The sequence below is a fragment of the Lonchura striata genome, chromosome 3 (genome assembly GCF_046129695.1).
Source record: "Lonchura striata isolate bLonStr1 chromosome 3, bLonStr1.mat, whole genome shotgun sequence".
Lineage (NCBI taxonomy): Eukaryota > Metazoa > Chordata > Aves > Passeriformes > Estrildidae > Lonchura > Lonchura striata.
The window spans coordinates 71,421,126-71,434,060 of record NC_134605.1 but is presented as its reverse complement, the minus strand read 5'-3'; the positions used below and the strand labels follow the sequence as shown (position 1 = coordinate 71,434,060).

The 12,935-nt window shown below is 40.2% G+C and overlaps 1 protein-coding gene across 1 annotated transcript in view; it reads left to right on the top strand.

The window, feature by feature from the left end:
• Positions 1–3,080: 3,080 nt before the first annotated feature.
• LIN28B (lin-28 RNA binding posttranscriptional regulator B) overlaps positions 3,081–12,935 on the top strand; it is a gene marked incomplete at its 5' end in the record, with an annotated part of 78,856 nt that continues 69,001 nt past the window's right edge. Inside the window, one exon of the mRNA XM_021553804.3 lies at positions 3,081–3,386. Coding sequence (XP_021409479.2) covers positions 3,081–3,386 — 306 coding nt within the window. The remainder of the gene's footprint in view (positions 3,387–12,935) is intronic.

The window sequence follows — 12,935 nt, the reverse complement described above, 5'->3', positions numbered from 1 at the left end:
AAGATATGTAGTTTCGGGCAGTTCAAGTAAGAGGTGTAAGAATTATTTTCTTTCGGTAACTCTAATTTCATTTTCGTAACTGAGGTTTCACGTGTATTAAAATCGCGTACATTTATTATATATTAGATATCGTCCGGGTCATAAGATCCAAGCATATAAAATTACTGGAGATTTAATATTGCAAAATAATCGCTATTGTAAGGGGGGAAAGGAGGTTATGAGCCAAAAGCAGTGGTATGTTGCACGAATGCGTAAAGCAGGTCAGTGTAGGAAATCGACCTGACTGTTGAAATAACCTATAGGAAATTTACGGTTGAAGACTGCAAAGGAATTTCAGGATTTAAAGCTTCTGCTCCACTTGTCAGGGTGCTTATATTTGTACACTCTTGCCCACCCTCGCCTCTTTCTTGCAAACCATCACACGGAGCTTCCACCTTGGTGTTTCACACAGAAATGAGGCGCTAGCAGGGGAATTGACGCTTTCCTGAAAGGCAACAAAAGGAGTAAACAGGCCCATGGGGGCAAAGGCGTTCCCCTTAATTGGGCAGACTGATCGACGCCACTTCCCAAACAACAGCAAGTGCTTTGCAAATGCATAAGCCCCTTGCATTCAGGTTCTGCACGGATCAGTTTGTTGCCTTGGCTTTTGTTTGTGTGTCCTTGGGATAAGAGAGGATGCTGGGGGGTGGGTTAAGAAGAAAGTCGGAGTCCAGGTTTTTACAAGGTATGAGCAACGTTTAAAGCACACACATACACACACACACACACACACACACACACACACACACACACATATATATATATATATGCATGCATATATATGTATAAATACTGCATGGAAAGACAGGTTAATGCGTGTAGGTGGTGATGAGGACAGAATACTTTAATCTGTAACTTTACCCTAAAGGAGATGGACAGGTGGGAAAACAAAACTAGTTCTCCGCTGTTTGTTTCTCACGTTCACAAAATATTACTTTAAAAGCGTTTGGCCGTGCGTACAGCCGCAGGAAGGGCTGGAGGGCAGGGCCATAGCAGTGTACCTGTGAGCGCGGAAGGGGAGTGCCTTTGAAAAGGGGCTGTTACCAAGCCCGTTACACATCACACTTTTCTTCTCCGAATTGGGTCCCCTCTCCTGCTGGCACTGAAGACTTAAAACAGCGGTCACCGTTATTTCTCCCCTCTTTGTCCTCTTCCCCCGAGGCTTTTTTTTTTTTTTTTTTTTTTTTCGCCCTCTCCTCCAGTAAATCCCTTTCTCTGTCAGTCCTCTCCCAACTGCTGATTGAGGTTCACTCCAATTCTCGGCTTGAAAACTGGGCTCTTATTTAGGAAGTCATTAATCACATCCCCTCCCCCGGAAAGAGATGGCGGAGAAACCTGTGAAGTACAATTCCTCGCCCCACCCCCCCCTCCAGAAATGTTGTGAAAAGCTAGATCTCCGCACATTCTGGGGCATATTAAGGTGATACCGCGTTTCCGGCGCGCTTGTAATTTGAATGCGAAATTAGTAACGATCCAGTTGCGCATCTGCCCACATTGTGCGCAGAGGATGCCACAGATGCCTGCCGGCGCTCGCCGTGCGTGTGTGCACACACGTGTATCCCCTGTCCATGCCTGCACACACGCGTGTCCCCTGTCCGGGAGCATCTCGCCTTCGTGTGCGTACGCGGAGCCCGCCTGCGGTGGGCGCAGATACCCCCATAATCTCCTCCGCACGGCCGCCCCTGCGTGCAGCTGTTGTTCAGTGGGCTGTATCTAGAAATACACGGATCTTCCTACGGATTTCTGCATGCACGGGAGGGCAGAACCCCCAGAATAATACGTCATCTCGATTTACCGTAAAGAAGCGTGCAGATTAGCTGTCCGAAAAGGAAGGAAAAAAAAAAAAAAAAAAAAAAAAGCGCCGCGTTGGAAATTTCTTGTTCATTCATAAATTATTTTGGTGTGTCAGGCTACTTGAAATGGCGATTGGCTGCTCCTGCCTGCTGCCAACCCCTTAAGGATCCGATGCGAAATTAGTAGCAAGAAAGCATGTAATTGACCGAGTCACGTGTGCGCAGGGGGCCAGAAACGGAGCGAGAGAGACGGGGAAAAATCAAAAGAGGGAAAGCACATTAGACCATGCGAGCTAAATTTGCGATCGTTCAAAATCAGGATGTTAGATTAATGCAGAAGACCACTTCGATCCACAGGGAAAGTTTTCATCTCACGAGTTTGGAGCAGAGGGCCCGTGGGGCAACATGGCCGAAGGTTAATTTTCTTTTTCTATTGTTTTACTATGATTTTCGCTCGCTCGTTCGCTCTCTCCCCCTCTCCCCCCCTCCCCCCACCCCTTTTTTACCCAACTATGCATTACCCTTTTTTAGCAGCTCGCGCAAGGGGGCTTTCTCCAAACCCATTGTTACCCAGCTCAGAAACTGTTCCGTACCGCCCACACCGATTCACAACTTGAAAAGCTTTCAGGGGGCTATTGTTTGAATTGTTCCTGTTTGATTAAGCACAGTTGCAGTGGTGGGATGAGAAAACGGCCGTACACCTGTCCCAACTTTAATCGAAAGTTTATTCCTAGGAGGGATAGATACACGTTGGAAAATAGTGGTTTCGGCGCTGCACGTGCAATAACCAGTTGTGCAATCTACCCAATTTTGCTTATTCTCTCTCCTCCACCCCTCCTCGGCCGGCCTCCCCCCTCGCCCCCCGGTCCTGCGCCTTGCGAGGAGAGACTAATTGGGCTGAGAATTTCTGTTGAGAAATGGGATCGGTCTTAAACCAGCAATATTCAAGTAAAGTATCGCGTTCCGTGCTGTAATGTGGCTGAAAGATGGAGTTAAATGGAAAAATACACGTATGTACAGAAACGTGGGCTGCCCTGGGCTCAGAGAGAGGGAGAGCCTCCGAGCGCAGTGTTTCCTCTCTGTAACCTCCGGTGATTTAATTTTTTTACGTATTTTGGGGAGAAGGTTGTTTATTTTAGGATTTAGGAAAAATACGCATTTTTCACAGTTTGCTTTTTGATTTTGTTTTCTTCGTGCCCCCCCCCCCCCTTTTTTTTTTTTACCCCGTTCCGTTTGTAATAACTGTTTTATACAGCGGCAAAAGGATGTTACCAGAATTTAACTCTTTGCTTTGCATCTTGTCCCTCTCTTCCTTCTTTTTATTCCCCCTTCCACCCCACACCCCCCGCCTTTCCCTCTACCTCAGCAGGGGCGAGTAAAGGTGGAGACGAACCCGGGAAGTTGCCGGAGCAGGAAGAAGAAGAGGATTCCCAGGTTTTGCACGGAACCGGCCATTGCAAATGGTTCAATGTGAGAATGGGATTCGGGTTCATCTCCATGAGCAACCGAGAGGGAAGCCCCTTGGAGTCTCCAGTTGATGTCTTTGTACACCAAGTAAGACCCGTTTTTGTCTTCCATCTCAGCCTGCCACATTTGGTTGAGCTCAGTGGGACTCCGGTTTTATGTGAAGAGAAGTAACCTATTTTTTCTAGGTATTTAAGTACATCTGTAGTTACAGAGTTGCCTTAGGTAGTGGTTTTGTTGGCAGTGTACAATTTGAGTAAATAAGGTCGTTAGATTGTGCTTAGTCTCTGTGGCTGGTCATTTGTGCAAGGGGTATAATGTTTCTTCGTATCTTCCTCATTGGGTAGAAAAGTCTCCTGTGGTTTTTATTTATTTTCAAATGTCACACTTTTTAACAAGGTTTATCATTTGTCACCAGACTGATCAGGAGCAGATATGCCTTTCCTTGGAAACTGTTTAAAATTAAGCTGGAAAAAGGATAAATAAATGTCGGGTTTCATTCAGATAACATTTGAGTACAGTTTTAAACGGTTTCCTTGTAAACCTCGAATTACTTTTTAAAAGCTCATCTGAGATTAGTTAGTGAAATTAAGACATAATTATGGTGTTATTTTGCAGTAATTCAGACCTGAGAGTGTCCCTGTGGTGATACTCTGAAGCATGTATGTGGTTTGGTTGGTTGATTTTTAATTATTCCTTTCTAGGGAGAGAAAAAAAAAAATAATCATTAAGTATTCAGACCAAAAGCAGTGTCTCTGTAAGGCTGTTGGGGAGACAAGGGATGTATGGTCCATGGTTTTAATTTTAAGCAGCATGGTTGGTTTTGTGTTTTGAATGTGGAAACTAGTATGAATGCCTTCATGTTGAACGAGTTACTGATGCAAAATAGGTACAAAATAATAAGGGAACTTTTTTTGAGACCTGTACTGTGGTTTGTGAAGAAGAACTTCCGTGGTCCTTCTCTAAATTTTGAATTTCACCCATCTCCTGTGTGATCAGAGAAGAGAGGCATCAGGTAAAGAGACCATTTTGGGGTGGGCTAGGGCCATGTTGAGGCAAAAGGCATCTTTTTACGTGGCTGTCCGTTTTCTATGACGTTTGCAATGACGGTGAAGGGGGTGTTCCATGACTCCCTTTTAATGTTGCATTTGGTTGCCCAGCTTTATTCTGCAGTAACTTTATCAGGCTTTTTTAAAGCATACACCATTGATTAGTTAGTAAAAAAGGTGGCTGAAACTTCTGAAGAAGCTGCTGCTGTGGCCTGTTGCCTTGCAGTGCAGGATGGGGTGGATTTCTGGTCTTGCTGCCTTACGTGTGCCCCTGCACCTAAGGGCCTGCACTTCAATGCAGCTGCTTGCATTCGCAATTATGTACAAAGCCTAGAATCCAGTAGTGAACTCACTAAATTCCTACACTTCCTGCTTTGTACTGGCATATAAGCTTCCCCCTCTTTGCTACTGCTTTTTCTCTTTAGAACTGAATGAATGAAACACTTATCAAAAAAGGAGCAGTCTTCCTCCTTTTCCCCTTTTCTTCCCTTCTTTGTATCTTAAGTCACAAAGTTGCTTCTTACAGTTTAATAAATTTGCTTTAAAGATAAAACCTCCTCTTTCTTAATGTAATTTTGTGTTAATGTATGTATTTTTTTTGCTTCTTCACTAGAAGAAGACAAATATTTAAAACATAGTAGTGCTGTTAATAAAAAACACATTTGGAAACAAAGATATTCTTAGAGCTGTGGAAATAGAGAAGTATTGAACTGCAAGATAACCTGATACATTTAAGTAATACTAGACAAGGTTTTCAGTTTCATAATGGAAAATAGTCATAGAAAATAATAAAGTAGTAGTAAATTTGGAAGTCTATTGAGTTGTGTTCCCTAAAGGAGGGGAAGAGAAGGAAATGTTAGACAAGTTTGTTTATTACAGTTTAATAATCTACAATTTATCCATATACCCTTGGGTTTCTAAGACAATCACAGTGTAAAATGCAGTGAAAAATACCATGTTAACTGTGTGCCTCAGTCATTTTGAGTTTGCTTAAAGATATGTCTTACTGAGTGAAGTTATTATTAGTATTCTCCAATGAATTCAGCAAAGAAAGTATGTTTTTCATCATTTTCATTCTGATGAAATCGAAGGTGTGTATATATAAACTTCACTGTGATGTAAATCTTCCTTCCATCAGTTTCTGTATAACATAACAGGGAGAAATACTATCTGTTGTGTTTCAAAGTACATTCTAGATAATTGATATTGCTACATAGAATACTTTGTTGGCTAACTAGCTGTGCAGTTCTAGCAGTAGCAGTCAGAGCATAAAAATGTCTTTAAATCTATAATGTTGTTTAACGCTGCTGCTTGTACAACAGTCTGTTGCCTGAGCAGTGATTGGACCCTCTTCTTACTAGTTTCATTAATTTGAAAAAAATTGTCATGTGTTGGGTCCTTTTCATGGCAAAGATGTTAGCTTATTAATCTATTGAAACAAAACACTACTGTTCAAAACTGCTTCGAAAACACTTCATCATTTAAGTGTGTGCAGGTAGTGTTGCATGTATTCATTCGCTCATTCTGCAGTGTTTGTAGCTACTAGTGTAATTTTGTAGAATTAGGCAGTCTGAGCAGGAGAGAGAAGCTCCTAGTTTACTTAGTCAAAGTCTTTTCAAAGCTAGCTTGAACCCCACAACATTATTTTTCCTTTTTTATCTTACTCTTTTTTGGTGACGTTGTTATGCCCAGTTTATGAGATCTTGCTATGAACAAAAACTTACTGTATGTCAAGTCAAAATTCTTGTAATAGTTTAAGGTCATTATACCTAGACTTTTGAGCTTGCAATAAATAATTTTGCTTTCTTCTTGGAGTTCCCCCTTAGCTATATGTGGATTATAGTCACATTTTTCTAAAGTCAGTGCTATGCTAATTGTATATATTGATATATTTTTAGAGGACCATGCTTTTGTTTGGACTTCTCTTCCCCTTCACCCAATGAATGTTCTATTCACAAACAGCTGCAGTATTGAGTTTTTAACCCTGCCTTTTAAGTCCCCCCCTTTGGTGTTAATCATTTAGATTGATCTCCCCTGAACTACCTTAAGACTTCTGGTAATGAAGTACCTAGAGCTGGATGCATTATTTAAGGTAGAAACACACCGGCCATTATATACGTGCATCTGTGTGTCTACAACATAATTTGGTACACTTACACACATCCACTATCTTTTCCTTTTTAGCTCTATTCTGATACAGCTTATGTCTTTAAGTCTTGTGTTTGAGTCATTCAGGGTCATGTAAAAATTACGAGTCCTAAAAATGATTTGATTTTTTGAACAGAAGCTATGCTCAGTGCAGCAATCTGCCAAGTCAACTCTCTTCTGAAAAAAAAATGGAAGAGTAGCAACAATAGTCCTTTGTAACATTTTTAAATCCAAGGACTGTGCACCTTACTGAATTTGGCTCAATATTGTCATATGTTCTCATTATAAGTTACCATGGAATGAATAATACAGCTTGTTTCTCTTTTGTTATGTGAATTCTGGACCTAGTTATGTGTGAGTGGCTCTTCTTAAATTTTAGAAGAAGATCCATTTGTGAAAGGTTAAAGCAGACTGGAGAGGTGAAGTGAGGGAAACCTTTTGTAGTGCAAATGAATAAAGGTCTTCAGTGCAAAGAACTCAGAAGAGCTGAAGTTCTTATAGAATCAGAAAAGGATGACATTTGTTAAATGTTTTGTGCACATTCAAAATTAGACAACTTATATACTACTTCTTTTGGATGCTGGCAGCAAGGCAAAAATGCTGTATAGTCTTTTTCACACACACTTAGTACAGACTAAGTTAGAAACAAGTCTTTTTTCTTTTGCTTAGCGTGAAGTGCAGATGTTAAAGATGATCATGGACTGTAGGGTGCTGAATGTAAACAGATGCAATTAACAGATGAACGTTTGTGAATACCAAGGGTTAAAAATTTATGTCTGTTTCTCAGTAATGTGTTTTTTCAGGATGGAATGGATTTTTCAGTTTAGATGAAGTTTGCTGGGACCTGGCTCTTCAGTCCAAAATTCTTACCACAATAAGGAATCGATATACTATTTCTGAACTGGGACCTTAAACACAATCATTCTTTGGGATCCTCTTTTATGAGATGGGGAGAGGAAGGAAGGGAGGAGCAGCATGTAGGAGCTGGTGTATTTTGTCTTCTCATTAAAGGGAACATAGTCGGCTTGAAATTTTTCACTTTCATCCGAACTTTTTTACTGTTACTACAAAATTTGATTAAAATGGAAAACAGCCTTTTTTCTTGCATTGAGTCTTTCTGCACTGCACTATCATTTGTGTGATATAAAGATTGCTCTTACTCTTTCAAGTACCTATAACAAAAGAAGGAGGAAAAATTACTGAGACTGTTTTGACTGTAAACAGAAGAATAAATGGAAAGTGAGGCATACAAGCAGCATCTGAACAGTTTTTTCCACTTAATGTAACCAACTGTCCTCTTCAATGATGAATCAGATGCCTGTTCTTTGAATTCCTAGTTTTTAGGCACAGTCAAACTGCTTTTTCTGTGACAGAGTAAGGCATGACATTATACACTTAATACTGACTTTCTTATATTGTGAGCACACGTGATCCTGTGCTTTTTCAAGGATGCATTCATTCTTTCATCTAGCATACCTTTTTTTGTTTTATTGGGAGCCTTTAAAAACTACTTAATTGCTCAGGATAACTGGAAGTTCTGGGCAAGCAAGTGGGATGAGTATTTCATTGCTCCTTATGTCTAATATGACATTGGTATGCTTGTTTGGAGTATAGAAGTCCCCATGCAGAGTATGCTGTTACAGACTTGTCGTCTTTGACTTCTCCTGGGGACTGGGCAAGCCCAGTCCTAATCAAAACAAAAGTGGCCAGCAGGATTTAGGGAGGGAGGCTGAGGAAGGAAGGAACGGGGAGTGAATGTGTGTCTGCAGTGAGCATGTGTGGGGAAGATCCGGCAGGGATCAGCTGCGGGTGCTCAGCAGCCTCAGCGCGTTTAGCATCCAAACGGGATGGATGGAGCTGCCCGAGACCCGGAGCCAAGCTCTGGCACTCACCAGCTGTGCTGCAGAGAAATGATTGTGGTGTGGAGAAATTAAACCACTGATTGTGGTGTGGAGTGCTACAGGGTTGGGATTTTTTTTTAACATTTGTTTTGGCTACTAATTAACGTATAAGTTAGCATAGTGTAAGGACACATAGATGGCAAAATACTTCTTGACAGCTTGATGGTTTAAGATAGTTGTCTGAAGAAACTTGTAATTTGGTTATTTGAGTTATGGAGCTGCCATTTTCTTAACCTGCCATATTTCATCTTTTTACATCTAACCCCAACACTGTAGTAAATTGTTATTAGTAAACCTATATAGTGTTTAAGTGAATGGCAACACCATTAAACCTAAGTGGTGTTGAATGAGATCAGATTTGGCTGAAGAGTTTTAAACTTTGTATGTTGGCAAGTAGAAATTACAAGTGGTCCAAAGGCAGAGGGTTGCAGTGGGACAATTTTGTTTTAAGAGGTATTCCCCTCTTCTGCAGAGCAGTAAGCACATGCTTTCCAGAGCATGCTATCCTCCTTTTCTCCAAGACGGAGGAAGTTGTGCACAGGGGTTGGGATACTGGAAGGAAGAGGATATTTTGTCTGGGGCACAAACATAAGATATCAAAGCAGATATATGAACCAAAGCTAAAAGGAAATGAATTGTCAAATTGGGAAAAATGTTGTTATTGTTGCTTGTTCTGGTTTGCAACTACATTACTGAGGTAGTAGGTACATTTAGAACCATCCAGAGTTTTGTTTCACAAAGTATACTCCCATGTAAATATTGTTTGATTCATCCTCCTTAAGTAACCCATTGCAGTAAAGGCCTGCAATATTTCCCCACTAATTATCAACAAAAGCAAAATTAGGCCCACCAGTTTTATACACAAAGGTGTATAAAAGTGACTGTAAAAGTGTCCTTTAGGAATGATCCTAGGAACTAGAAACTAGAGGGTAAAGACCATTTATGATGCCTTTTAAAGTCAACACAAATAAATAAGTTCATACTGTTTAAATTTTAAATTCCCTCCATGTAGGAGCGCTTTTTTTGCCTTTTTCAAAATCAACTGAAAGTAAGCAGGACTGTTAGACAGGTATTGTGTGATGCTTGGCTCTTCTTAAAGAGCAGTTCTTCAGGGCAGATTTGGAGTGGCTTTTGCCTGATGGATATCACCGGTGAAAGCAGTGAATCCTTAAATTGCTTTTACATCAGCAGAGTATCAGTAAACACCTCTGCATGGAAGGTGGGGAAGTGCATCTAACTGCTTAAGCCTATTCAGCTGAAGAAACCAATGTCCATGCTTTTCCTCAGATTAGTCTGGCTGGTTCTGACTTAAAATGGAGGGGGGGAGTTATCTACTTAGGAGATGGCTAAAGGGAATTCCACATCCTCACTCATGGCTTGGTTGCTTGTGGAGCAGCCGTGGACCTTACTGCAAGCTTCAAAGTCTGCTGTATTATGGAAAACTGGCACTGAATTTGATTTTTTCCGAACATGCAAAGCTGTAACATGCAGCAGGTTCAGCAGCTGCTCTGCAAGCAGCCAAACTAGGCTTTGCAGCAGCAGTATGGGGTGAAGAGGTGGAAGTTTAAACAGCCACCCTTCTCGGTGGGAATCCTATGGAGATGACTTGACTTTTATATTTGGCAGCAGTGCCGCTGCCTCAGTAAGTTTGAAGAGCTTTTGTATCACTCTTCATGTTGGACTAGGATAAGGATGCAGCTTGTGGGGCTGCATTGCAAACTCAGCCGGGGAAGTGTTCGGGTTTGTATCTGATTTTTGTATCATTTTTCATAGCACAGAGTCCCCATGATTCCCACAAATAAGGGTGGGCAGTGTTGGCACCATGGAAGGGTGGCCAAGGGTACAAGCAAGCAGCAGCCAGGGTGAAGTGGGGATATTGGAGGAAAGAGCTGGAAACTTCTGTCACAGAAATGTGATGTATGAAACTGCAGTCTCCTGGTGCAAAATAGCAAGAGTTCTTGTGTTGTCCCCTTCAGCTGGGGATGGAGAGACAACGAAAGTGATAATGACATTTCAAGGAAAAGGCACTAGAGGGTATCAGCAGGAGTACAAGCATCTGAGCTCTCTTTGGAAGTGAAATGTTTCATGAATCTTTCTGTCACACTTCAGTCTTCCAGTTTCTCTTTTTCTTGTTTTGTGATTACAGTTCAGTGGTAGCACTGAAATACATTGATTTGCAGTATTTATAAATAATGAAATCACTATTTATAAGGCAGACAAAAAAATCAGGGAAACTTTGATACATGTAAACAATACATGGACTTTTTCTTCTAAAGAACAGAAATAAGCATATTTACAGGGCATATTCATAATAATTTGGATAAATCTTTATCAGATAGGTGAGGTCTTAGTGAAATTAATTGATAATCTGGAAGATACAGCTTTTTTTTTTCTATATGTATGGATTTTCAACTTTGAAAAATAAATACATCAAAGCATTTGAGATTATTTGTCTGAGAGTTATAGAATATTATTATTCTATTATCAGTGCAGAAGCCAAGCAAATCACACAGTTTCTATTCCAAAATGCTGATCTGGTGCTAGAATTGCATTTTTTGGAAGGAGGAAGGGTGAAAAGCTTCAATTAGTTTCTTAGCATCATAAGTTAATATTTTCACTGGTTAAAATTGTTTAACACATAAAATCTGAGGAAAAGCATATGAAATCAATATTTGGAGTGTATGAATTTATCTACAAAATCAAAGTAATATTTCATGACTGTAACAGATAGATCTTGTGCACTCTCAAAAAATGCTAATGTTGTTATTCATAAATGTATAATTTTCATTAATTTAGCTGATAGTGGCTTTCCCATCAAACATAATCTGTTCCCAGAGAGACCTTCTTTTAATTAGTCATGCTAATTTATAGCTATGCAGTGCTGAGAGAATTTATTTTTCTTGATTCTTTTTATTATAGTGCCACGTGAGGCTACTTTAACATTTGTGTTACAGCTCTCTGTTTATGGTCATATAAATACATGAACTGAAATAAACCCTGGTCTGAAACTGAGAGTAAAAGTGATAGCTATTGTGTTTTTTAACAAGACCAGAATAAGCATAATTTAGTATTTTTTTCAAAGTACAGGTGTCTTTAAAATCCCTTAGTTGTGCACATGTGCTATAATTTAAAAAATATTTTATTTCATTTTACAACTGTGTTTTGCAAGGTGGTAATCAAAATCTTGGTTAGTTTTATGAGCCATTTGTAATAATACAATCTTAGGGGAAATAAGGGGGTTTAAAAAGCCTCTGATGACCATGTGTAATAATTTCTGACTATTCTTAGACTCATTGTACTGGAAATACTAGAAATATATAAAAGTAGTGGTATTGAACATACCTAATAGACATAAGTTGACTTCTCTAGATGTTGGATTAGACCCCCAGTTGCATCTTGTATTTGAAATAGATACTATAATCTCACCTGGTTTAATTACCTGATCTAGGACGTGCAGATTATACATCCTGCGAATCAGCCATTTTTGACACTAAAGTGGAATAAGATCCAAGAATTATTCACAAACTTGTTTGCTGCCCTCTTCCCCAGATACTAAACACAATAGTACATCAAGTGAATGGAAATGTGAGAATTGTTTCAACAGTGAACAAAATCTCTTCCTTAATGCATTGAAATTATGACATCCCTTCCCTTCTTGTTGATTACAGACCTGGTGGGCCAAATTCTGCTCAGTATTCTCACATGAAGTGGTCTTACTGACCTATGAAACTTAGAAGTGGATGTTAAGACTTACATGAATGTTTTTACTGAAACTATGTGGTTCACAGGCTTTTGTTCTCATAAGGCTGTAAGTGTGCATTTTGTGCTTAAAAGCAATCTGAGTTGTTCCTGCACAGTGCCTAAAATGTAGGGTAGTAAACAGGATTTAGGTTACTGTTGCTTAATTAAAAGTTTACTAAAAGTGATACAACTTGTCAAGTTCATGCGCACACACTGGTATGCATGTAATTTGTATATACTTTTCACAGTACGCTACTTTTTTTCCACCGTGAATGTATGATATTTAATATCTTATCTGAATTCACCTGGCCACTCATCTGCCAGTCTGCTCCGATGCCAACATGTATCAGGCTGATAATGTGGGGTTTTTTTCCATCTTCCTGTTGAAAAATTGCTCAGTCCCAAATAAGTTTCTCACAGTAAGGAGAAAGTGGGAGAAGTATGTGAAATGCTCCCAGTGTGGGAAGAACCCTCAAGTGTGGGCACAGGCAGGTTCTGTTGGGGGTGAATGCAATTCACCCTTGCAGTGAAAAGTGTCTTTGGGGTGTTGAACAGTTACTGAGTCCTGTGCAGGGCCTTTGATTTCTGGCAGGGCTGATGGGATGCAGTAGGTATTGGGAATTTTTTTTTTAAGAACCTTTTAACTTGCCATATTGCATATCTGTGTTGATGAGGGGAAAGATGTGAGTCCTATTGGCTGGATCCTTTAGGATCTGTCTTCTTCCCAGGCCCTGGTGTTAGGGATGTAGAGATACTATTCAGAGACAAGGGAGAGCACTGGCTGGTGGGGAGGAGGAAGT